Source organism: Gnatocerus cornutus, chromosome 7 (genome assembly GCF_029298725.1).
Source record: "Gnatocerus cornutus isolate USDA-ARS CGAHR chromosome 7, icGnaCorn1.1, whole genome shotgun sequence".
NCBI lineage: Eukaryota > Metazoa > Arthropoda > Insecta > Coleoptera > Tenebrionidae > Gnatocerus > Gnatocerus cornutus.
This window is the reverse complement of record NC_142239.1, coordinates 19412967-19438285: the sequence shown is the minus strand read 5'-3', so window position 1 is coordinate 19438285 and position 25319 is coordinate 19412967. Positions and strand designations below refer to the sequence as shown.

The 25319-nt window shown below is 40.8% G+C and overlaps 4 protein-coding genes across 5 annotated transcripts; 2 read left to right on the top strand and 2 right to left on the bottom strand.

The window, feature by feature from the left end:
* The first annotated feature begins 7177 nt into the window (after positions 1 to 7177).
* On the top strand, positions 7178 to 8484 carry LOC148172182 (GTPase Era, mitochondrial-like). The gene is made up of 4 exons (XM_088040994.1): positions 7178 to 7468; positions 7523 to 7647; positions 7695 to 7869; positions 7924 to 8484. The coding sequence occupies exons 1-4, from the start codon at positions 7289 to 7291 to the stop codon at positions 8464 to 8466; spliced, it is 1023 nt and encodes a 340-aa protein (XP_087897120.1). The 5' UTR covers positions 7178 to 7288; the 3' UTR covers positions 8467 to 8484.
* Positions 8469 to 16643, bottom strand: LOC148172181 (serine/threonine-protein kinase ATR-like). Of its 2 annotated transcripts, XM_088040993.1 has the most exons (11): positions 16510 to 16643; positions 12591 to 16459; positions 12311 to 12537; positions 12046 to 12265; positions 11669 to 11995; positions 10479 to 11624; positions 9810 to 10432; positions 9318 to 9757; positions 9122 to 9273; positions 8924 to 9068; positions 8806 to 8871 (listed from the first exon to the last, which is right to left on the bottom strand). In XM_088040993.1, the coding sequence occupies exons 2-11, from the start codon at positions 16449 to 16451 to the stop codon at positions 8867 to 8869; spliced, it is 7146 nt and encodes a 2381-aa protein (XP_087897119.1). In that variant the 5' UTR covers positions 16452 to 16459; positions 16510 to 16643; the 3' UTR covers positions 8806 to 8866. The 2 variants fall into 2 exon arrangements, with proteins under 2 accessions (XP_087897118.1, XP_087897119.1); XM_088040992.1 differs by having other exon boundaries at positions 8469 to 9068.
* Positions 16644 to 16851: 208 nt separating this feature from the next.
* LOC148172180 (nucleolar protein 12-like) lies at positions 16852 to 17691 on the bottom strand. Its single transcript, XM_088041469.1, has 2 exons — positions 17554 to 17691; positions 16852 to 17446 (listed from the first exon to the last, which is right to left on the bottom strand). The coding sequence occupies exons 1-2, from the start codon at positions 17637 to 17639 to the stop codon at positions 16900 to 16902; spliced, it is 633 nt and encodes a 210-aa protein (XP_087897595.1). The 5' UTR covers positions 17640 to 17691; the 3' UTR covers positions 16852 to 16899.
* A 239-nt stretch (positions 17692 to 17930) lies between these two features.
* LOC148172179 (TATA-binding protein-associated factor 172-like) lies at positions 17931 to 25307 on the top strand. Its single transcript, XM_088040531.1, has 9 exons — positions 17931 to 18105; positions 18260 to 18341; positions 18394 to 18635; positions 19408 to 19706; positions 19758 to 19953; positions 20004 to 24015; positions 24070 to 24501; positions 24548 to 24807; positions 25087 to 25307. The coding sequence occupies exons 2-8, from the start codon at positions 18328 to 18330 to the stop codon at positions 24792 to 24794; spliced, it is 5442 nt and encodes a 1813-aa protein (XP_087896657.1). The 5' UTR covers positions 17931 to 18105; positions 18260 to 18327; the 3' UTR covers positions 24795 to 24807; positions 25087 to 25307.
* Positions 25308 to 25319: the final 12 nt, after the last annotated feature.

The following is a 25319-nucleotide window of genomic DNA, read 5'->3' as shown; positions in this document are numbered from 1 at the left end:
TTTAGGAGTTATGCCCAAAAATAAAAAAAAATAAAAATTTTCATCGTTTGAGTCGCAATTTTTTTTCGCGAAAAATCGACTATCGAATTTTGGGCTTTTAAGCACTTTTTCTAACGTAAAATGAGCCGAGAAAAACGATGGCGCAAACCGCATCTCAATATCTCTAATAGTTTCCGAGATATTTAACTTTGAAAATTGGGAAAAATGAGAAAAAATGAAAATCAACTATCCGAAACTTTGATCGGCCATAACTCAGTTATTTGTTGTCGGATCTGAATTTAAATCCCAGATTTGGAATCTGCGTAAAATTCTGCGTTCACTGATGTATAATAACTCGAGTTTACTCTAAAAAATAAGCGAGATATCGATATGAGAAGTTTGGCCATAGTTTTAGTCATGAATTTTTGCAAAAATTTGCAAATTTCGACTTTTGGAAAATCTAAAAACGATTTCTTATGTAAAAAATCGCGAGAAAAACGATGCCGCAAACCGCATTCCAATATCTGAAATAGTTTTCGAGATATCGAGCATGAATTGTTTGGAACCTTCAAAAATTTGGCCATCTGGCGACAACCCAAAAATTCAAACGGCCATAACTCAGTTATTTGTTGTCGGATCTGAATTTAAATTCCAGATTTGGATTCAGCGTGAGATTCTGCGTAAAATGAGTCAAAATTTATTGAGTTTACCTAAGAAATAAAGAAAGCATTGACCAAAAACTGTTTGGAAGTGGTCATTTTGGGGTGATTTTCAATCAATGTTTTCAAAATGAAAATGACGTTTAATAGCATTGAATTATATATCAGTCGAAAGAGGAGCTCAAAATCTATCCACTGGCCCAATTTGAGATCGATCAAACAAACGGTTTACGAGTTATGGTCAAAAATAAAAAAAAATAAAAATATTCATCGTTTGGAGTCGCAATTTTTTTTCGCGAAAAATCGACTATCGAATTTTGGGCTTTTAAGCACTTTTTCTAACGTAAAATGAGCCGAGAAAAACGATGGCGCAAACCGCATCTCAATATCTCTAATAGTTTCCGAGATATTTAACTTTAAAATTTATGAACATAACCTGTTTGTGTGCTGTCAAAATAATCAAGTTCGGACATACGTTAAGATACCTGTCCTATGTTTAGACACTATAATTTTAAATAATTAATAGAATCGTAATCAAGTCGTGAATGTTAAATCAGACTTCAGATTCTTACTCCTGAGGACCAAATTAATAAAAAGAGTATTTTCTTGCTTTAATTTTCATCGAAAAAATGCAAGTCAAATAAAAGTTTCAAAAATTAATAAAAAATTAACGGAGCGTCGGATCGAAAAATCTTTGACGTATTCTTGTTCCTGAGGTCCAAATTGATGGAAAAAGTCGGTTTCAAAGAGATTTTATTTTTTGTCAAAATCGCCAAAATCCATGGGTTAACCCCTTTGAACTTTTTTTGGCGAAAAACACGAAAGTTTTCAGATCAACACGAAACTTTGCACATGGCATAATTCGACATTTCTACATTCATTTCTGGTCTCCGTTCCTCGCTATCTGTGAGATTTTTTGAGAAAATGCAAATTAAAAATTTCAAAATTCAATTTCCCGCGTCAAGCAATCTGTCAACGAAGCATAGAAGCTAGGACATGCGTCAACAGTCTTTAGTCCATAAATAATATTAAATAAAATATTAACAAAGTCGTAAATCTTAAATCAAAGTTTAGATTCGTTTTTCTGAGATTAAAATTAACAAGTTAAGTAGTTTATTGTATTTATTTACACCGAAAAATGAATGCATAATGTGTGTATAATTGGTTGCCTACCTACATTGCAAATTTTAATTTTAAGTAAACTTATAATTACGTTTTGAATCTGACTTTAGAGTACAGAATCTTGTTCCTGAAGTCTAAATTAATAAAAAAAAAATGTTTTAAGAAGGTTTCGATTAAATTTCAAATATCAGTCGCGAAGAAACCTGTTTAGTTTTCAACCAATCACACACAGCCCAAATAAGAACCGGCAAATTTAAAGAAATTTATTAATAACACAAACATTAACATGAATAAATTAATGAGTACAAAGTTTCTACTTAAAAACTACAACAGGACTTAGAAAGACGTTGAAAACCGCCTCGACTACACTCCTTACATTAAATCTCGCTTCTTTCGGTCTTTTGACCGTCGTTAAATTGTTGTTACTACAAGCGAGACAGCCGATTTCGTCTAGCCCGACTTGTACCTTGAACCCCCCACCTCGTTGTTGAAAAGTGTCCCCCCTTAAAATCCCCGCTTGCACTTTCGTGGTGATTTCGAACGTGTACAAGTTGTACCTCTTGTCGATTTGATCGCGCTGTAAAACGAGCTGCACTCTTCGCGGACTGCTTGCGTGATCGAAGATGGTGCGAAAACTGTTCGAAACCGAGCGGATTTTAATATCGTTTTTCAGTTTTCTGGGTTGATTTCAGGAGGATTAGAACCGAGAAGACGACTTGGATGAAAGCCGTGAATTTCTTGTACCGTGTTTGGGCGGTGAGGACCACGAAGAGGCAGAGAGACTGAAGATGAGGCCGGTGAAAACGAAGAAGGGCTAAGCTTCCGCGGAGTCAACGTCACGTGCATCGGAAGTCGTGGAACTCTCGCTTCACCTGCAACATTTGGAACGTGACAACTTGTCACTAGCATCAGCACCACCAGCAGCTGCGTTTCTGACTTCGCCAAAAAGAAAAAGGCTAGGAACCATACCAACTTCAAGTACAAGATCTTAAGGGCTAGATGTGGGTGGAGAATCGACCTCTGGACGGACCAAAGGGATGTGATCCAAAGCCTTCAGATCAGGATGGGATTAACAATGGGTAAATGTCCGTGGGAATAATCCACCGTGGCCGATGGGTAAAATGATGTATAATAACGCAAGTTTACACCAAAAAACAAGCGAGATATCGATATGAGAAGTTTGGCATTGTTTTTTTAATCATGAATTTTCGCGAAAATTTGTTTCATAAAAATATTATAATCTTCTATAACTAGACATTTAACAATCGTAGATAATATATATTAAAGAGCCACTTTGGGGTGATAAAAAATGACATAATAATTAAGTAGAAGCGAAAATTGCAAACGATTTGAGCACTTGTTTAGAAATGATAAGACAACAACGCTCGAATTCTGTTTTCGTGTTTGACGATCATCGCCTTCAACTTTCTTATTTCGTCGGCGAATTCTGGCAACGTTTTCTCCTAAATCAACAAAATTAGTTTAAGAAAAACCACAAACCTAAACTTGTGTTTGGTTTTGAGTCTTCCCCGATTTCGAAGAGCTTCGACACAGAAATGATCGCTTTCGATTCCATCCTTGAGCGAAATCAACAGACTCTTCAGTCGACAGCGCGCGCGCGCGCCGCACTGTCACCCAAAGTATCTGGATAGTCCGGTCAGTCCGGAGTTGTTTAGCCTATAAAACCTCGAGATTTCGCATCCTCTCTTCGGCATCATTCCTATGCCTGAGTTGAGTGTTGATGTAATATCACGCCTTCCACCATCTTCCTTCCTGCAAGAAGTGTAAAAAAGTTTCATCAAGAACATGTTTGTTTATCTCACCTGAAAAACTCTTCTTACTCTGTGCAGTCAATTGCTGTTTCTTCACGGCAAAGCTTTTAATTGCGCCTGCTTCTTGACCAACAGGAAAGACAACAAAGTTGTGTTAAGCTGCAACTAAGAGATTAAGGTGAGACCATGAATGGAGAGAAAAGAAAACAAACAAACCTTCCATCCTTCCTGAACAAACAGATCTCGCGTTTTCAAGAAACCAATAAATGATGTTTCCTTGACTTCACAAAATAGCTCACAAGACACCAGATGACCTTCAGAGCCTTTGTAGTACATATTTTCTTTCTTGACAACTGCATCTCGATGATGCTCTGTTTCCGTTGGTTGAGTTCCTTTGGCTCTTCTCTAGAGGAGAATACTCGTTTTCTGCTCGTAGACTCAACATTGCAAACTTCGTGCTCCCGCAATGCAATAAGGCAACACTTGAAACATCTCCCAGTCACTGAACGACATCTTCAACCACTGGAAAAAGAACATTTGACTTTGAATTTAACCTTTTTCATCCATATTGCAGTAAAGCAGCACCTTTTTTGTGATGGATCAATTCACTGTACTCTGGGAGCACTGAATGGGTGGTTTCTTCAATTCTGTGCAATAACTTGCAGAGTCCTTCAGCGTTGAGCGACGACAACCGCCTTTTCGACATCTTAGGCTATGGGTATCATCCATCGATTCAGTCTCTTTAATAATAAACTCTGGTAATGAAGTTGGAACCTGGAAATACCACGAAACATTTCAAGGCTGGAATTCAAACAGTTTTCAGCTTACCTGCGTTTAAAAATTTCAATAAAGACCCATCAATTTGTTGCAAATCAACTCCAACTCTAAATAGCTTCAAATGAACTTCTTAACTTGTGTAATTTCTTTGCTACCATGCCCAGAAGAACGAGAAAGTAAACAGTAAAGAATTCTGGTAGTTTCTTGTTAAATCATGAACATAACCTCAATGTGTGCTGTCAAAATAGTCAAGTTAAGACATACGTTAAGATAGAGACACAATAATTTTTAATAATTAATAGAATCGTAACCAAGTCGTGAATGTTAAATCAGACTTTAGATTCTTACTCCTGAGGACAAAATTAATAAAAAGAGTATTTTCTTGCTTTAATTTTCATCGAAAAACTGCAAACCAAATAAAAGTTTGAAAAATTAATAAAACATTAACGGAGCGTCTGATCGAAAAATCTTTGACGGATTCTTGTTCCTGAGGTCCAAATTGATGGAAAAAGTCGGTTTCAAAGAGATTTTATTTTTTGTCGAAATCGCCAAAAATCCATGATGTTTAGTCTTTGAACTTTTTTTGGCGAAAAACGCGAAAGTTCGCAGATCGACACGAAACTATGCACATGGCATAATTTGACATTTCCACATCCATTTTTGGTCTCCGTTCCTCGCTATCTGCAAGATTTTTTGAGAAAATGCAAATTAAAAATTTTAAAATTCAATTTCCCGCGTCAAGCAATCTGTCAACGAAGCATAGAAGCTAGGACATGCGTCAACAGTCTTTAGTCCATAAATAATATTAAATAAAATATTAACAAAGTCGTAAATCTTAAATCAAAGTTCAGATTCGTTTTTCTGAGGTTAAAATTAACAAGTTAAGTAGTTTATTGTATTTATTTACACCGAAAAGTGAGAGAAGTTTTTCCATAAAAGCCACCTAGCGGAATAACGCCGAAGTTGATAGTTCACGCCTCCTCTCACCAGAGGGCTAAACTTTTGTTTTTAAAACTTACAATTTTTGAATCAAAACCATTTGCAGGAATAAGGAAGAATGATAAAAAACAATACCCTCAAATTAAACTAAAGGAGTATTAATAAAATAAAAAAACACAAACTCGACACTCTCCCTCCTTCTTGCAAAAAGTGTGAAAAAGTTTCATTAGGAACATGTTTGTTGGCTTACCTAAAAAAGACGAGGGAAACAATCTGAAATGGACGAAACTATCCATTCTTAATTAATGGTAATTGATTATTGCTCTAATTCCAACTGATCCAAGAGCCAAGAGCCAAGGTTAGTCCTTCGCAAGTGGCGCTTCCTCAAAAATATCTCATTTAACGACTTCTTCAATTCTTGTAGATCATTGTTGTTTTTATATGCTGATGTAACCGCAGCCAGCTTGTCGGACATTTCAGTGCTCATTTCTTTTTCCGACTAAAACAAACCAAATAGTTTTAGGTGTTAATCTTCCTCTGATACTACAAAAGCCATGACATCATAAAGACACTAAATTTAAATCCCAAATTTGCAATCTGCGTAAAATTCTGCGTTCACTGATGTATAATAACTCGAGTTTACTCTAAAAAATAAGCGAGATATCGATATGAGAAGTTTGGCCATAGTTTTAGTCATGAATTTTTGCAAAAATTTGCAAATTTCGACTTTTGGAAAATCTAAAAACGATTTCTTATGTAAAAAATCGCGAGAAAAACGATGCCGCAAACCGCATTCCAATATCTGAAATAGTTTTCGAGATATCGAGCATGAATTGTTTGGAACCTTCAAAAATTTGGCCATCTGGCGACAACCCAAAAATTCAAACGGCCATAACTCAGTTATTTGTTGTCGGATCTGAATTTAAATTCCAGATTTGGATTCAGCGTGAGATTCTGCGTAAAATGAGTCAAAATTTATTGAGTTTACCTACGAAATAAAGAAAGCATTGACCAAAAACTGTTTGGAAGTGGTCATTTTGGGGTGATTTTCAATCAATGTTTTCAAAATGAAAATGACGTTTAATAGCATTGAATTATATATCAGTCGAAAGAGGAGCTCAAAATCTATCCACTGGCCCAATTTGAGATCGATCAAACAAACGGTTTACGAGTTATGACCAAAAATTAAAAAAAATGTAAAATTTTCATCGTTTGAGTCGCAATTTTTTTTCGCGAAAAATCGACTATCGAATTTTCGACTTTTAAGCACTTTTTCTGACGTAAAATGAGCTGAAAAAAACGATGGCGCAAACCGCATCTCAATATCTCTAATAGTTTCCGAGATATTTAACTTTGAAAATTGGGAAAAATGAGAAAAAATGAAAATCAACTATCCGAAACTTTGATCGGCCATAACTCAGTTATTTGTTGTCGGATCTGAATTTAAATCCCAGATTTGGAATCTGCGTAAAATTCTGCGTTCACTGATGTATAATAACTCAAGTTTACTCTAAAAAACAAGCGAGATATCGATATGAGAAGTGAGGCCATAGTTTTAGTCATGAATTTTTGCGAAAATTTGCAAATTTCGACTTTTGGAAAATCTAAAAACGATTTCTTATGTAAAAAATCGCGAGAAAACAGATGCCGCAAACCGCATTCCAATATCTGAAATAGTTTTCGAGATATCGAGCATGAATTGTTTGGAACCTTCAAAAATTTGGCCATCTGGCGACAACCCAAAAATTCAAACGGGCATAACTCAGTTATTTGTTGTCGGTTCTGAAAAGCAGCAGAGATATATATCACTGATGGCCAGAGAGTTGAGACTAATATTACTTAATATTAGCAGAGATAATTGTTATCTTAACTGTTATCAGTTATCTCTGATATTAGTTTCAACTGTCTGCTGATGGCAGATTCTTGTTTTCGAAACTGGTGTCAAAGCTGCCAACTTATTGGCATGATATGTCTCTGATTTTGTTACTAATGTCATGACTTTTTCAACATAACCTAACTGAATAGGAGTATTTAAAGGTAATGTTGCGAAAATTTCAGCTGGTTTTTCGGAGGTTTGAGTTAAAATTTAGTACAAACGTACATAAAATTCGAGATGTCATGCCAGATGAAAGTGAGACAACGAGGTTGTTAAAAGTCGCCGTTGTTGGAGTCCCTAATGTCGGAAAAAGCACTTTTATCAATAATTTAATGGATCGAAAGGTAATTATTCCTATTATCCAAGTCTTTAAAGGCACCAAAGGAACAATTTTGTAGGTTTGTCCGACGTCATCGAAGGTACACACGACACGGGCTAAAACACAAGCAGTTTTCACAGAAGGAGACTCCCAGATTGTCTTTCTGGACACTCCGGGCCTAGTCAGTTTAAAAGAATGGAAAAAGTGCGTCTTCATACACTGAGAAACATGAAATAAACAATTTGTTGTAGATTTAATTTGGAGAAAAGTTTTTTGAAAGATAGCAAATCCAGTTTAAAACAGGCAGATATAATTGGAGTTGTTCACGACGTCAGTAATGTCTGGACGCGTCACATGCTAGACATTAAAGTGATTAGGCTATTAGAAGACAACAAAGACAAGCCCAGCTTTTTAGTGTTCAACAAAGTAAGAAAACGGTTATTTATTCATCAAGCGCGTACAATTTTCTTCTGTCTTCAGGTGGATATTATTAAATCTAAGCGCAAACTTCTCGACCTCACGCGCTTGCTTACAGAAAACTCCATTAATGGAAAACCAATCCCTGGCGGCAAACCCATCCACAACAACGAAAACAAAGGTTGGCCCCATTTCCGGGACATTTTCATGATTTCTGCATTAACAGGAGATGGATTAGCCCAAGTCAAAAGTTATCTCATTCAAAACGCCAAACCTGGTCAATGGTTATTCCCTCCTGAGATCTGGTCAGATGATACATCTGAAGAGATTATAGTCAAAAGTGTTAAAGCTAAATTACTTGACTTTTTACCGCAAGAAATTCCGTACACGTTGCGTCCAGAAATGGAGTTTTTCAGCGTGAATGAAAACGGTGTGATTTCAACGGTGGTTTTGGTACACTGCTCCAGCGCTCGTATTGCAAAGTTGGTCGCAGGCGAAGGAGATGGGAAACTCCGTCAGATCACCGCAAGCTTACAAAACGATCTGCAAGAGACCTTCCAGAACTTTGTCAGACTGAAAATTGTTCTAAAATACCAACAAGATTAAAGTTTAATTTTTAACTTTTATTAGAGATAAGGCCCCCATCCTATGTACATTTGGCACAAATTATCAACATTCATAGCTTCATTGATGAGCTTGTTTGTTTGTCCGTCTATGGATAATGGAATTGACAATGATTTGTCTCTCGGCTTCGTGGTGATGCCTTGTAAACGTAGTTGTATGTTCTTTACGTGGTCTAAAGCCTGTTCGTTTGTCGGTTCCGCGGCGTTGATGGACGGTGGCGGTCCTTTCCGTGACCACGACACCAACGGGTCGTAAACAAACGGTGTGACTATCGACATGAGAGTGTTGGCGTTGGTTCTCAACACTCTGAGAGTACACGCGCAGGATTTCCGGAACACACCTTCAACACCAAGAGGACCCATCGCGGCCACCATGTTTTGCGTTAGTCTAAAAGGAACTCTTTCAGGCCATTCGAACGTTTCGCCTTTATTAAACAGACAGTTAAAGTCGACGTGGACAGTGTCACCACATATCGAATCAAAGAGAATGTTTTCGCCATGGCGATCTCCCAAGCCCAGGACGTAACCGACCATGGATATCACAGCGGTGGTTCTCGTATAAGCAGTCCGGGCGAAGAACCAACTCTGTGCAAAAACACACCATGAGACAAAGATCAAATAACGACTCCATTTGGTACCTGTGCATCGGGGAATGTTCGTCTAAACCACTCCCCCAAGACCGGCGGATGCCTGGGAAGCAACGTCTTTGTGAAAACTTCCCGTTTTTTCACCAACTTGTCGCGGATATTGCAGCTCACGTCTCGGATTTCTTTCATTGACATTACAATTCCTGAAAGCCAGTTTTAAACGCAATCTTTGACGAAACGAGCTCACCTTTTTGTTTATAGATGCTGTTGACGACCGGTCGCAAGCCGACCAGGTTCGGTATCCATTCAATGAGACCGCATTCTTCGTTTAAAGGCGACACTGAGTACAATCTGATGTTGAGCCGTCTCTGTCTCGATTCCGGCTCAAGCGACAGCAGCTGGTTGACGATATCGTTGAATTCCATGAGCCTGAAATCTTTCCTCAGGTCATCTTTCGGCTTCAACATTTGGATGTAGCCCTTCCCGTCGGAGCCCCTAAAAGTGATCTTGCGAGGTCTTTGCAAACTGCGCAAGAGTGTAACTTCTTCGTCGATGCCAACGATATGCACGTAGTGATTGGGGAAGGGGTTGTGCTCGCCGTTGGAGAAGTCAGGGTTAGGAAGCACCAACTTTCGGAATTTGTGAGTGGGAATCATGATTTCGCTAAAATCTCCTTTGTTCAACATCCTGTGGAAAAACGAGCTTATGACTTGTTAAATTAAGTCCATATTATTCTCACCTTGGAAGAGTCCTAAGCAACGCGCTCACCGTCGTCGTTTCCACCTCCACTGGAACTTCTTTATTACACAATTCGATCAATTTCTCCGCTAGGTTCTTAAAATCCCTCACAAACTTGGCCATTTCGCTCGTATTGAGTTTGGCATCGATAAATATGTCATGACATCGTTTCGCTCTCATCACGTGTCCTGACTTGTACACAGAAATGATCATCCAGAGACTTTGTTGCGGAAAGTGCAAGAGCAATTTTATAATTATTGATTTAAGCTCGACGTAGACCTCTTTTTGCGGATGACAAATTCTCGAGATGATCTGCGAGAAGGCAGTAAAAAAGACATAAGCTGGAAGATTTTCGAGAGCAAGGTCGATTAGTTTTGTCATTTTGATCAAGTTGTTCTTTCTGTCTTCGCGTGTCTTGGAATCAGTGACGGTCAACAAACGAGTCCCGTAATCAAACCAGATCGAGAGCAAGCGTGGCATGGATTGGTAAACGAAGGCGGTGCCGTACCGTAAAGATTTACAAAAGTAGTTTATCATGTATATCTGTAGATCGCTGGCTTTGGAATCGCGATCTTCGTCTGAATAATTCTGAAAGCGTTTGTCGTAGAACTGGGCGAGGCTGACCTGAAAATTGCCATCAATAAAATTAATTCTCTCAACTCTCACATACCAAGCCAGTCTCCCACTCTTTATACATCTCGCTAGCTTCCCGATAGTTCGAAGTGTTGATGTCGGTGTCTACGTTCGACATGGAATCATTGTACGTCGCTATCAAAAGTTTGGCTTCAGCGCAAATCTTCCGCTTTTCCAACGACAATGAAGAAATCGCCTCCTTCGAGCCATCCGATAACAAAATCTCCAGTCCTTTTCTCAAGGTCGTCAGAGCTTGTTCGTGCTCTTCCCTCAACCAGTGCAGTTTACTCTTCTCCACGAACAAACTCTTTGGATGATACTCTTCAGCTTTCACCGTGTAGGTGTAACTTTGCTGGTGAATTCCCGCTGATCTTGCGGTTTGAGCGCTATACAGCCAAGACTCGCCCAGGAGGGAATTCAACAGAGGAATTGCATTGGGAAGTACACCTTCTACGATCCTCTTCGACTTTTCCACAGCGACCCTTCGTAGACACAACAACGGTTCGACTATCCTCACAGATCCTTGCACTACTTTAATCCTCAATTCCCATTCTTTCGACAGATTCTTGATTGTTGTTGTAACAAAGTCGTTTGTGGGACAAGCCAAGATGTCAAAAGTCGCCTTTTCCACCTGTTCAAGCTCGTTGAGCGCATGCAAACGCGATATATACGAGTATCCATGTTGGTAAGCGCCATCTTCAACGCTAGCGGCACCCAGAAGATCAGCTTGGTGACTTTTCAGCCCTTGAATTAGAGTCTTGAACAGTTGACGATCACGATTTTGGAACGCTAAAAGTGATTTTCCGATTTGGACACCCCACGAGTTGTTTTGTTCCAGCTCGGGACGCTTGAGGAGCGTGTCCAGGTCTTCATATCGCCCCAACCTCCACATAGGTTCCGCCTGCATTTCAAGAAGCATGTTACTAAACTCCGGTTGGCGGTCCAAAGCACCTTGAGCGAAATTCAACGCTGTATTGACATTGTCCAAGTCAAGGTAACATTGAATCAGCCCTTTGAGATGGTGCAGTTTTAGGGGTTGAGCGAGACGTTCGTAACAGGCAGCGGCATCTGAGAGTTTCCCGCAGACTTCGAGGGAGAGAATGCGTTGTTCGATGGGGGGTTCGGTGGGCTGAAGAGCCGTGACGCCGGCGACGCCGTCAGGTTCGTCCATTTGAGCATAAATCTGCAAATTCAACTTGAGATAAGTTGATAAAAAGTGGTCCTTACCTTTGTTAGAAACGTCAACTGGTCGCCAACCGCGTGGGGGTTCTCTGCGATAAAGTCCTCCAAGTACATGAGAGCACGCGGGTACTCGCCACACTGGAAGTTACATTTAGCCAGCTCAAGTTTGCAGAAACGTTCCAAAAAATTCTTAATTTTCATAAAATTTTGGTTGGTACGACCTGTTGATCCGTTGGTCCATTGCCATTCTCTCGTCCAGCGATCCAGAAAATCCAAAATAACAAAGGCCACCTTTGTACATTGCGTGCGCTCAATAAACTCAGGAGGCTTTAATTCACCGCGAGGAGCACCAGAAACGGACAAGGAGTCAGCCTAGAACAACAAGTTACCACAAACTTGAACATCATGTTGTGAGAATTTACGTCAAGGAGCTCCTTCTTCTTGTCAAAAGAACTCGTCACAGTCTTCATTTCCACGTACATTTTCTCCCGATTATCGGCCAAATCGGTGATGACAGAATGCAAGACGATGTGGGGCAGAAACACCATCAAAATCCTGTTGTCCTGTTTCATTGCTGGTAAACAGGGATGCAAAATCGACTGGTTTTCTTGGGGCAACGTTGCTATCAAACTCCGTGTCCAGCTAAAATATTCCGTTAATTAAAACCAACTCTCGTGTTCAACTTACTTGTAAAGCCAGTCCTGGAATGAAGCTCCTTTCAAACTCCCATAGATGGGAACATCGAGGTTCACTTCTTGTGGTTGTGACACAATATACCGTGAGGTTAACAGAGGCAACATGAGTGCTTGCTGACTTTCTGAAAACTGCCTCCACAGATCGTTTCTGTTGCTGTCGGGAGAAATCTCGTAGTTTTTTAGGATTTCTTGAATTGCAACAGCCAAGCGGTCCATGTTCTAGAACACAAATCATGAAAATACGCCGCATCTTTCAACTTACTCCAACTTACCACCGTGTTTTTCTCCCCTTGCAAAGCTTTTGTTAGCTCGTTTAAAGAGTTGGCGACAAACGCATCGTCCGAGATGAAAAACGAGAAATTTCTGCTATTCTGTGCGTATCTTCGAGGTAAATGGGACGGCTCAACAGCTCCCAATTCCCCGATTACCTCACCACAAGCCAATTTAAGCGCTGAATCTTTTTCTCGACACCCCAAAGTAAGAATTTCTATCAAATCTACAATGATGGGGTCTATTCCGTTGTACCCTAAAATCATCTGATCCAACTCTTCGCGGTTTTTCTCCATCAACAGTTTGAGTTGTTTGAGGCTCCTGACGCGAACTTCCGCAGTCTCGTGATCGAGATAGTTGAAAAAAGTCTTGATTTTCTCTTTGAGCCTGTAATCTTCGAAAGGGCGCACGTGTCTCCGAATGGTTTGTAAAATAACCGAATCAACCTTCTGGTCGTCGACGAAGAACAAGTCTTTGATGAAATCTTTGGTGTGGTTTTCATTCTGCACAATCAGATACTTGAAAATGTCGTTGATTTGCTTAGGGCACGAATTTAAAAGTGGCAGCACTGATACGAAGATTGTTGCTAGTTGTGGCGCCAACGATTCCACATCGCAACTTCGAATAAACGCGTTCCAAACTTCGCTGTTGAGCTCAGGAAACTCGCCGCAATCGGCCGTTTGAAGCATAGCTATGATTTTGAAACGTACAGGTCCTACATAACTCGGCCCCATGTATTTCAAGAAGTCTGCCAAACTTAAAAGGACGGCGCTCTTTCGGTTGGTGTTTTTTGCCATGAGTTTAAAGTCAAAGTGTTGTAACAGACCTAGAAGCTTCGATTGTAAGTACTCTTGGACGTTGGTGGCATTCCCATCGCTATCTTCACTAGCTAGCCACTTTAAAGCTAACAAAACTTGCTCTCTTTTGTCATGGAAGTTCAACAGGAGCTCGTTTAAAATCACCCAAAGCTTTCGTTTTCGTAGAACCGACGCCGATTGTCGAGTGGTTGATTCCAAGTACTTTGAGCATTGCTTGAATGTGTCTTTTGGTTCGTTCAAGAAGGTGTGAAGGAAGATGTTACCATAGATGCCGGTTAACAACTCGGGGAGCCCCATGTTGACCATTAGAGCCATCTCTTCCATTAACTTTGCGATCGCTGGATTCGTAACGATTCTAGCCACGAAAAAGGGTAAGAGATTCGGACACTCTTTAGAGATGAAATCTTTGGCACTGTAAAATTCAAAAGTTGCCGAGATCTTGCATAAAGACGTGTCCAAAGAATGGTTGAGCAAACTTTGATTGATGACGCACAAATGTGCGACCAACTCACAAATCTCTTTTTTATACTGCTTGTAAAGTTGATTGGGAGTAACGCTGCGACATTTCGCAAAGTTGAGGAACCTGTTAACTGCCACAACAGAGTACCTAGATGTTGGTACCATGATTAAATAAGTGAAAATTCTGATGATGGGCAGCACTGTCTTCTCACACTTGACCATGGCAAAGTGTTGAATCGTCTCCAAGATTGTTTCCTGGAGTGGAATATCAGTTTCTTGCAAAGACGTCTTGGTGAGTTTTGTTAAGAAATCGAACAAAGTAGCGATGATCTCACTCTTGCTAGTTTCGGACAACACTGGACTTTCTTGAGCGTGTTGGACAATCTTCGCCGCAACTTGTCCACATTTTCTTCGAACTGATTCGTCACGGTCTCCACATTTTTCCATCCAAATTTTCGCGACATTTCCCGAATAGAACTGAGGGATATGATTAGAGAAATATGGGAGGACTTCCAGTGCTAGCGTTTTCAATTCGGGATCGTTGTATGTCAAGAACTTGAGAACACTCTTAAGAATCGTTCCTGTTAATGTGGAAAGATCAATTTCGGTCTTGGGAAAGCTGGCACTAAACGAGCGCTCAAACTTCCTAGTGAACTCCACAATCTCCTTATTTGAGGGTTTCTGAGTGTTCAAGTGACACTTTTGACAAAAGATACCAACTTTGAGTCCCTCATCACTCTGGAGGATCTTCAAGAAGCTGGACGAAGACACACAGATGATTTGTGGCACGACTTTAGCTACTTCTTTTCGTGTTAACTCATCACTTGAGGAGAGAGCGGGGAGTAAAATCTCGGAAATGAGGCGGTCAGTGTTGCTGAAAAACGTGAGGAGACTCGGGAGGTTGGTGATGTGTTTAACGCTCTTCACCTTCTTGATGATGGTAAAATACTTGACTTCAAGTTCGTGAATTTGTGATAATTCAAAGAAACCACTCGCGAGACAGCTAACATATTTATTCAAGTAATCTAAAGCGAGATCTTCCTTTGTTAGTCTTGACAGAAACGTACAGAAATCGAGCAGTTCTTTGTTGTAAAGACCGCGGTCCACGGACGTGCTATTCGGGCTGAGCGAACAAGTGAAAAAGTACGTGAAGATATCAATAAATGGTGTCTGGTTCGAGGTACATAATGACAACTGAAGCAGCAACTTGAACAACAATTCAAAATCAGTGGTGCTATCACAAGTCTTGAAGTGTCTGTTGAGGAATGATAGCAACTGAGTGAGGAAGATGTCTTCCAGGAACTTAACGGTCACAGTCTTGAATTCAAATCGGATTCCTACCAAGATGGTGGTCAACTCTACCATGAAATCCAAAAACGGTCCGACTATGCAAGAATTATCACACTTCCCAGTGTTTAAACTTTCTATCAAAGCGAAATAAAGTATCTTCCATTTTCCACGACCGAATGTGTACAATTTGATTTCCACGGCTCCTTCTTTGGACGCCCGAACAGTTTCAATGTCCTTTACAATTAGTCTGTCGAAACCACACAGAATAGACATGTCGTACTCCGCTAAGGCACTTTTAAAATGAGCTTCAAGATTTTCGCTACAAGGAGCATGTTGTCGTTTTCGTTTACAAAATTTGAGAAGCTCCGCTGAAGGTGGTACTTCGAGACACGTCGTCAATAAAAAATCAGTGATTTTGAGGAACCTCTTATTATCCAAATTGAGGTCTAAAAGGCGAACAAGTTCAGATTCGAAATCTTGCAAAAGTTTCGTGCTCACCGAGATTTGTTTTGTGAACACACTGTAGGTGATTTGTTCGAAAAATTGAGCAAACTGTTCCATTTTACGCTGAATTTCCACTTCCCAGTCTCTGCTCCAGTCGACTTTTTTCACGATCTCTAGGTAGATTCTTAAGATTTCGAGTTTCACTTGAAAGCTGCCTTCAGAAATTAGGAACAAGAAGGAGTCTAGCGTTTGAATAGTGGGTGAATCGTAGCGTTTGAAGTCAAAGGTTTGATTAATAATGTAGCTTATGATTTTCATGAAATTCAGGAGCAACTCTTCGTGGTTTTTTCGATTGACTTCTATAAAAAGGGGCTCTAGGAGAAGTTTCTGACTCAACTCTGGATCCTTGTCTGGGACAAACACTTGCATCCTAAGGTTGTCGTTTTTAGTGTTTGCAAACTTAACCAAGCCATCAAAAGCCTTACAATATTTCTTCGCCATATCATCATAAACATTTAACAGAGAATGAGAAAGCTGATCCAAGACACACAACTGAATGTCAACATACACATTATAGTTTTTACTTAATCTCTGGCAACTTAACAAGTAGAAAAACTGACCAAGGAACCACGTAGTGAAAGCCTTGTACTTACTAGCAACTTTTTGGTACTCATCAAAACTGATTGATGGATCTCTGTTATAAACAAAAATGTTTGAAAAATCTCCGGATTTTATAATCTTGACTAAATGCTCAGCACTTCGTCCGGACAACTTGGTGCTCATCAATGCAGGGATTGTCTCGTGGAAGGTTTTCCAAATGGAAAACGCCGGAATATCTTCCAAAAGGGGCATGATATAACCTTAAATAAACACAAGTCAGAAGGTGAACAAGTTTTAAAAAGACACTTACTTTGTGCTACGGCCTGATAGTAAGCGACGAAAAATGTTAACAAATACACAGATAATGAGAAGCAAATATTAAATTAAAAACATTTTTAACTTTTGGCGGAAAGTTAACTGTCACTCACTGACGCGACATTAGCTGCGAATCATGAAATTTGAAATTAAATTTTTATTATTAATTAAATTAACAGTGGTGGAGTCGTGGGATTATTGAATATACAATTTGAACTTATTAAAACACTGCTATTGCTTGGTATATAATTTTAAATCAAAGCACGAGATTCCTTTTTAGTGACATACAAGTCTTTAGGTTGGTGTCACAGTCACACATACGAATAAAACACTAAAATCCCTAAATTCGAAATTTACAAATTTTATTAATAAAAAAAATACAAATTCAATGCTTTTTCTTCGTTTTCTTCTCCCTGATCTTCATCCTTTGCTTCTTCACATGAAGTGCCTTCTTTTTCTGCTTCTGCTTCTCTACTTTGCTCTTTATCTGGAACACTTTACTTTTCTTGACTTTGTTTGTAGCCTCCTTCTTTAACAGCCTCTTTACATCGCGTTCTGTATCAAATTTTCGTTCTTCTTTCTTCTTTGTGGCCACCGTCAGCCCCATTCCGGGCACTTCCTCCTTTTTAACTTCCTCTGATTCTGATGAATCAACAATCTTTGGATGATTTGCCCCAATCCAGTTGTTCTCTAAGGCGATATTATTCGTTGAGAGTTCCTCAATTCGTACCGTAGCATTGTCTTCTTCGTATTCCTCTTTGAGGAGAGTTTCTAATTCGGGAATAGGTCTATGAGATACCACCAGTTTCTTATAAGATTCTTTAGCTTCATTTTTTAAGCGTTTCCGTTCTTCTTTTAGGTCCCGTTCTAGTTTTTCTTGAGCCTCTTTCTTGCGTTGGAGCTTCCTTTTGTGAAAACCCGTCAAGAACTCCCTTTGGACAAAATTGCGTTAAGACCATGAGGAAAAGTGAGGTTAAGGGAGCTGAAATGTGGGGAGTGTCAATAAAGGGGCTACGGGTTTGTTTTTCTTAGTACTAACCTCCTTTTGGTTTCATCAAAGACCAAGTGAATTTTAGTCGCCCGGTTTTTCTTGGTTTTGTTTTGACTTTTCTTGACAGTCGCCATTTTTACTTTTATTATTTTTATTTTTTTACGGTTTAATGCAAATAGTCATGGAGTATCTGTGTTCATGACTCTGAATTTCGCAAACTTAAAAATTGGAAATTTAACTAATTCGTTGCAAAATTTACGCGGTTATTTAGAGAAACAAGGGTAAACCTGTGGTACAATATCGTAATTTAAGAAGTAGTTTAAAATAATGAATGTGCATGGTTAGTCGTTTGATTAATCATCCCTTTCACGCCTTTGGGTAAATTTTCGACCAATCAGAGGCATATCGTGGCATAAAGTCGGACCTCATCTCATCATGGCTGTCAGTATAAATTTGATCGTTGAATCATGAACTTCCCTTCGTTTAAATCAATATATAAAAAGCATTTTTTTTCGATTTTTCTATTAAAACGTCGCTTACGGATCATGAAAAGGTGCAAAATGAGAATACCTACAAAGTGAAGGAAATCTCGAGCCTCAAGTAAGTACCCAAATCACGAAAAATTCATGAAATTTAACCAATCTCCTTGTTTATCTGATCTCCATTTTAAAGTCACGAATTAACTCCAATTATCTAAGATCGTGGGTGAACGACCCTCACAAATTCTCATCCATTAAACTCTCTAATTTTGCAGTTTTTCCAGCATATTTTGGAGCATTTTTTAAGTCCATATGTTTGCTTTAACCCCGTTAGAAATCCATTATGACGTCGAGCAGGTGAGAGTACTGTCAAACGTATCCAATCACTAAATAAATCCCGTTTTAGTAGATTGGACAGGCTGTTTGTGCTCTTGGAAACTGGAAGTTCTGCAGTGACACGTTCGGCTGCTGCCAAACAGCTTGGAGAAGTGCAGAAATTGCACCCCCACGAATTGGGGACTCTGTTGACGAGAACAGCGACTTATCTCAGATCGACGAATTGGGAAACTCGGATTGCTGCTGCTGAAGCTGTTAGGGCGATTGTGAGCAATGTACCCCAATGGGAGCCTCAAATTTCTGAGGTTGGGCCTAGTAAGTGGATGAGGTTTTAAGGACCTTGACTGTATTTGATGATGGTTTTTGTTGTTGTTTCCGGAGCGATGTCTGGATGTTATCTGTTAATCGCGAATTTCATAACATAATATTTTATTGATTATTTTGAAGCATGCATAAAATTGATTTTTTTTATTATAAATAGTTGCTTCAGATTGAATCACAGACACTGGTAAAAATGAATATGAGATAGTGAGTTCCATTTTTAAATAGTATTTACACATGGAGATAAATCCGCTATTTAAATTTTGAAGGTTTTATTTTTCAAACGTGTGTAATCACAGTAAATTGCTGTCTCCTGCAAGGTAACTGGACTTTTGTCTATAAACACAAAATTGCATGAAATTACATAATTGTTGATATTGGTTTCTTCAAGTTGTTCCGCATTTTCAATATTAAATTTAATTGGACTGTTTGCAGGATTTACTGCCCGTTGTTTTTGTTAAAAGATTTACAAGTTCAAGTTAGTGAAGTTAGCTTTGTCCATGAGTGTTGAGCAAAAAAGTGACAACACTCGCATTTAATAAGGTCAAGAGCTCGCAAAAAGTATTATCATTTTTTGTTGTTATCTAACATGGATTTGTAAATTCCATATCGTCTAGTATGTTAAAAAACTAGGTAATTACTTGTTTTTCCACAAACAATGGAATTCCATTTGCGATTCTGACCACCAGTGCGAACTGGTATGCGTTAAATCAATGCGTTACGAAATGTATGTAACAGCCTAATGAAAAATGTTGCAATTTTTCAGACGATGAAAATTCCTCTCTGTCGTCTGTCGGCCGACTCCGCTTCCATCAATTTGACATGGAAAAAGTCCTCCGAAACAGCACCCACTTGATGGCTTCGGAAGGCAAAGAATTCGACTTGGATGAAGACTCCTCGACTACTGACATTCGAGAAAAAATGGCTAAACAGCGTCAAATCCTCAACGCACGGTTAGGACTTGATGTGGCGGCACGCATAGGAATCGACACCTCCAATTTGTTCAGCAACGAAGATCTGATGGTCGCCCCTAAGCAAGAAACGGAAAAAAATGAACCAAGCAGAGTACGGAATTGTACTAAACTGAGATTTTCATCTAATTTTATCAATTTACAGAAACCGATTCGCGATCTGATTTCTAGTGCGAGCGAAGGTTTGAGCTCTCGAGAGATGAATAGGGCGAAGAGGAAAGCGAGACAAGCAGTATATAAACAAAGGTCACGGGAACCTGAAGAGACGACGAGTAACGGGGAGGAACCAGAGAGGAAGAAAGTGAAGATTGAAGTGAAAGAGGAGAACACCAGTAGCATGGGTTTGTAGTAATTTTGAGGTGGTATGAAAAGAATTAACATCTCGTTTCAGATGCTCCAGATGTTGATCTTTTGGAAACTGGGGATTGGCCTCTTGAGTGGTTCTGCGACCAGTTAAGTCAAGATCTCTTTAGTTCGAGTTGGGAAACACGTCATGGTGCCGCTACAGCTCTTCGAGAGATTATAACAGTTTATGGGAGAGGAGCAGGAAAGACTGCTTTTTTATCAGCCAAACAAATGGAAGAGAGCCACCAAATTTGGCTCGAAGACATGGCGATAAGACTCCTTTGTGTCTTGGCTTTAGACCGTTTCGGTGACTTTGTTTCAGACGCCGTTGTAGCTCCAGTTAGAGAAACATGTGCGCAGTCTCTTTGTGCAGTGTTGAAACTCATGGAAAATAATGGTTGTAAAGGGGCTCTGAATATCCTCCTTCAGTTGTTGAACCACCAGGAATGGGAAGCTCGACATGGGGGCTTGTTAGGATTGAAATATTTGCTCGCTGTTCGAGAAGACATGGTAAACACTTTATTACCAGAAGCTTTCCCTTTTATTCTACAAGGTTTATCGGACAACGTGGATGACGTGGCTGCGGTTGCTGCCTCCGCACTCATCCCTGTAACTTCTCGTTTGGTTCAGTTAGTACCCGAATACATACCGGTCGTTGTGACGAAACTTTGGGATTTACTAGCGGAACAGGACGAGTTAGCAGCCGCCTGTAATAGTTTCATGGGACTCTTGGCGGCAATTTTAAATCTTCCCGAAGCTCAACAATTACTGCCACCTCAACCGTTAAATGACGTTGTGCCACGACTTTGGCCTTTTCTAAGTCACAGCGCGTCTTCAGTCCGACGAGCGACTTTGCAGACTTTGGGAACTTTAACGGAGCGGTCCAGTGACGGATCTGCGATTAAATGGGAGGCTCAACTTCTCCAAGACGCCATGAGGCACGTCTATCAAAGGGTATTAATAGAGCCCCAGTTCGAAGTGCGCGATGTTGCTGAAAAAGTCTGGGGGCAACTAGTCCAAAATTCTGGTTTGGTCGAGCTCCTACATGCTGCTTGTCCTTTTATAACAGTGTGGCTGTTTCTGAGCATGCAACCAACTCGCGTTCCTTTCGACTCGAATTTTCTCATCCACGCCAAGACCCACAGGAAAAAAAACGTGATCGACGGTTTAAATAATTTCGACAATATTGTCGTCGTACCCAAGTGTTACATTGGGGGCACGGAAACCACACCAGTTGCCACCCGCGAAAGCAACTCTGTTCAAGTCAGATGTATGACTGCGCGAATGTTGGGAATTCTTTCTTGTTACATCATCAAACCAGCACCTGGAATCGATTACAGCGGGAATGTAGAAAAACCGATTGAATGTTACGAAAAGGTGCTATTAGTACATCTAAATTCGAAATCGGCGTTACAACGAATGATGGCTGGACTCGTTATAGCAGAGTGGGCTGAAAGGGACCGCGAAACAGAACGTTGCCCTGAAGGCATCCGACAAAGAATCCACGCCTGTTTGAACGAGCGCGTTTATTTTGATGAGATTGCGGTGAGTTTCACCAGACTCACTCAGGAAACGCGGGATTTTATGGCCACACTGAAACACTACAAAGTTCCAATCAATTCAGAGAATGACAGCGTTTTCACGTTGGAAAGGATCCAGGAACTGACGGGACAACAAACTCAGGATATTCTAGTCAAAATCAAGCTCAAATCCAAAGTTCAGGAGAGCTTGGAGGAGAGGAGGAGGAGCATCCAGAATTCAGTGATACAGACGAGCAACGATCAGTTGGTCTGGTGTGTGAGCACGTTGGCGGCATTGTCTGGGGCTGCCGTCATGTTCCGGGCTCTCCCCGAGAAACTCACCCCTTTAGCGAAACCACTCATGGAATCGGTGAGGAGGGAAAACGATGAAAACTTGCAGAAGACAACGGCGAAGCACTTGGCGCGGTTGTTGGACCAGTGCAGGACACGCACTCCGTGTCCCAACGACAAGATCCTGGTGAACTTGTGCACGTTTCTACGGTGCGATCCAGAGTTTACTCCCGTTATCCATAAGCAACAAGCAGAAAACAGTTCGAGTAAACCGGAAATGATTTGGGGTAAACCCGGAAATTACAACGGAATAGTGACTTTGAACAATCAACAGAAGAATGCGGAGAAAGCGGCGTTTAGAAGATCGAATTCGACGGGGAGAGGACCGGGGAGACCTCCTGCGACTGATATACCTTTAGACGAGCTCTTTAAAGAAGAAGACGAAGCACAGAAATTCAACAGGGTGCAACGAAGGGGGGCGACGTTAGGTCTGATCGAAATCACGAGTTTTTTCGGTCCGGAATTGTCGGAAAAGATCCCGAAATTGTGGGAATTGATGGTTGGACAGCTCGTCGAGACCATTGACCCAGGGAACTTCGATGCGAATTGGTGGTACAACAAAGACGACGAATCCGAGAAACTCGTCTGGGCTTTACAAGTTCTCGAAGTTACTTCTTTGAGTTTGCATCCTAGCTTACGTCCTGTTATCATGGACAAGTCGTTGAAGCGTCTTTGCGTTCTTTTGTCCCATCCTTACAGAGCTGTACGCCATTTAGCGTCACGTTGTCTTGCCGTTTTCGCAAAGTTGGACTCTGTGACCGTCATGGAACTCATCGTTCAGTTCGTCTTACCTAAATTGGGGGCCATCGATTGCGATATCGATCGACAAGGAGCGGTGGAAGCCATCGCTTGTATCATCGACACGCTACAATTTGATATAATACCATACGTGGTGTTGTTGGTTGTGCCATTATTGGGAAGAATGTCCGATCAGAATATGTGCGTTCGCTTGATGGGTACTCACAGTTTTGCGACGTTGGTACAATTGATGCCGTTGGATGGAGGAGTCCCAGAACCTCCAGCTTTGCAAGGGAGCATTTTGAGCGAAAGGAGAGAGCGTGAACGCGAGTTTTTGCAGCAGTTGTTGTCTCCCAACACAATCCCGGACTATGATATTCCAGTTCCGATAGCAGCCGAATTGAGGAGTTACCAACAAGCGGGAGTCAACTGGTTGGCGTTTTTAAACAAGTACAAGTTGCACGGGATCTTGTGCGATGATATGGGATTAGGAAAAACTATTCAAAGCATTTGTATGCTGGCGGGAGATCACTACTATAGAGAACAGAAATTCAAAGAGACTAAATCAGCGGATTGTTCTCCGCTGCCGTCGTTGGTGATATGCCCTCCGACACTCACCGGTCATTGGGTCTACGAAGTCGAGAAGTTCTTATCAAACAAATATTTGAAACCTCTGCAGTACAACGGCTCCCCCACCGAACGCGAGAAATTAAGACATAAATTTAAGCGTCACAATCTCATTGTGGCTTCCTATGATATTGTCCGCAAAGACATCGCAGTCTTCTCCAACATCAAATGGAACTACATCATCCTCGACGAGGGACACGTCATCAAGAACGGCAAAACTCGTACCAGCATAGCTATAAAAAATCTTGTAGCCAACTACAGGTTGATCTTGAGTGGCACACCCATCCAAAACAACGTCTTGGAGTTGTGGAGTCTGTTCGACTTCCTCATGCCCGGCTTCCTGGGCACCGAAAAACAATTCACGGCGCGTTATTCCAGACCGATTCTCGCTAGTCGCGATCCAAAGTCGTTACCGAAGGAGCAAGAAGCTGGAGCGTTGGCAATGGAAGCTTTACACAGGCAAGTCCTTCCGTTTTTGTTGCGGCGAGTCAAAGAGGACGTGCTTGATGATTTGCCACCCAAAATCACGCAGGATTACTACTGCGAGTTGAGTCCGCTGCAAGAACGGTTGTACGAAGATTTCTCCAAGTCACAAGCGCATCAAACTTTACAAGAATCGATTTCGTCCGGGGCCACCGCCAGTTCCATGCAGGGCAACACTCACATATTTCAAGCTCTGCGGTATTTACAGAACGTTTGTAACCATCCAAAGTTGGTGCTGAACTCTTCGCATCCACAGTTTGCGAATGTCTTGGCGGATTTACAGCAGCAAGATTCAAAGTTGGACGACATAAGTCACTCTGCGAAACTTCCGGCCTTGAAGTAAGTAGGATGGAGAGTGTGGCGAGTTGTTATGTTTTGTTTTTTTTTTCACAGACAATTGTTGCAAGATTGTGGTATTGGCGTGACAGAGCCACAGTCAACCGAACTCGTGATAAACCAGCACCGCGCCCTTGTTTTCTGCCAACTCAAAGCAATGTTAGATATTATAGAAAAAGACTTGTTCAAGAAGCACATGCCTGGGGTGACTTACCTCCGATTAGACGGCTCCATTCCTCCTAGTCAACGACATTCTGTAGTCACCCGTTTTAATAACGATCCATCGATCGACGTTTTACTCCTAACCACTCAAGTTGGCGGTCTAGGTCTTAATTTAACCGGTGCCGATACTGTAATTTTCGTCGAACACGATTGGAATCCGATGAAAGATCTACAAGCGATGGATAGGGCGCATCGAATCGGACAACGAAAAGTGGTCAATGTCTACAGGCTGATCACTAGGGCGACTCTGGAGGAGAAAATCATGGGGTGAGTTCTGAAACGATCAAGGCAAATTATTGTGTATTGTATTTAGGTTACAAAAGTTCAAAGTGCAAACTGTCAATACCATCATCAGTGGAAATAATAGTAAGATGGAGACGATGGGGACGGATCAGTTGTTGGATTTGTTCTCCCATAAACCGTCCACGAATAGTCACTCCTTAGATGGGACCGGAAGTGGGAGCGTTAAGACGATTTTGGAGACGTTGCCCGAGTTGTGGGACCAGAAGCAATACGACGATGAATATGATCTGTCGCAGTTTATTTCCAAGCTAAACTGAAAAGGGAATTAAGGTAAATTTGTTAAACCGATGCGCATTTATTTCCCACGGCCTTCCCGTGACCCTTTGGCCTATAAACCCCAGGAATGAGGTCGCTTCATTTGAAAGCAGGTCAGGTCACTCAGCGTCCTCAACAGCTGATCCCTTCCAGAAATGAGGTTGTCCGGGAATTCGACCCAATTCTACCTGCAAAGTCGGTCAAAAGTGCGAAAGGAAGCGGCGGCACATCCTTGACCCAATTCCTGGTGAATCGATCGCCAACAGGTAGCTTGATGATTTTTTTTTGTTCCAGGTCTGACTCGAATTGGGGCGTTTTGGAATAATTGACGTAACAACCAAAGATTTTATTTTAAGAGTCCGGTGAATTTGATTCATTTCGTAATCATTCATATTAATTTATATCATTCATTATTATTGGTTTAATACGTGTGAGATTCACTTGTTAGATGCGTAGAACTTTCTGTACTGTACTCTTGATGATAATAATAGCAATAAAATTCTTTCGAAACTCAAGGTTGAATAAGA

What these genes read in the sequence shown, in the direction of transcription:
- LOC148172182 (XM_088040994.1), top strand. Translation starts at nt 7,289, where the DNA reads ATGTTGCGAAAATTTCAGCTGGTTTTTCGGAGGTTTGAGTTAAAATTT. An exon ending in ATAATTTAATGGATCGAAAG is followed by an intron (nt 7,469 to 7,522) that starts GTAATTATTCCT and finishes ACAATTTTGTAG; the next exon opens with GTTTGTCCGACGTCATCGAA. An exon ending in AGTTTAAAAGAATGGAAAAA is followed by an intron (nt 7,648 to 7,694) that starts GTGCGTCTTCAT and finishes AATTTGTTGTAG; the next exon opens with ATTTAATTTGGAGAAAAGTT.
- LOC148172181 (XM_088040992.1), bottom strand. Translation starts at nt 16,451, where the DNA reads ATGCCCCTTTTGGAAGATATTCCGGCGTTTTCCATTTGGAAAACCTTC. An exon ending in AGTTGACGTTTCTAACAAAG is followed by an intron (nt 11,625 to 11,668) that starts GTAAGGACCACT and finishes TTGAATTTGCAG; the next exon opens with ATTTATGCTCAAATGGACGA. An exon ending in AAGAGTGGGAGACTGGCTTG is followed by an intron (nt 10,433 to 10,478) that starts GTATGTGAGAGT and finishes GGCAATTTTCAG; the next exon opens with GTCAGCCTCGCCCAGTTCTA.
- LOC148172180 (XM_088041469.1), bottom strand. Translation starts at nt 17,639, where the DNA reads ATGGCGACTGTCAAGAAAAGTCAAAACAAAACCAAGAAAAACCGGGCG. An exon ending in TTTGATGAAACCAAAAGGAG is followed by an intron (nt 17,447 to 17,553) that starts GTTAGTACTAAG and finishes TTTTGTCCAAAG; the next exon opens with GGAGTTCTTGACGGGTTTTC.
- LOC148172179 (XM_088040531.1), top strand. An exon ending in AAAAAAATGAACCAAGCAGA is followed by an intron (nt 19,707 to 19,757) that starts GTACGGAATTGT and finishes ATCAATTTACAG; the next exon opens with AAACCGATTCGCGATCTGAT. An exon ending in GGAGAACACCAGTAGCATGG is followed by an intron (nt 19,954 to 20,003) that starts GTTTGTAGTAAT and finishes ATCTCGTTTCAG; the next exon opens with ATGCTCCAGATGTTGATCTT.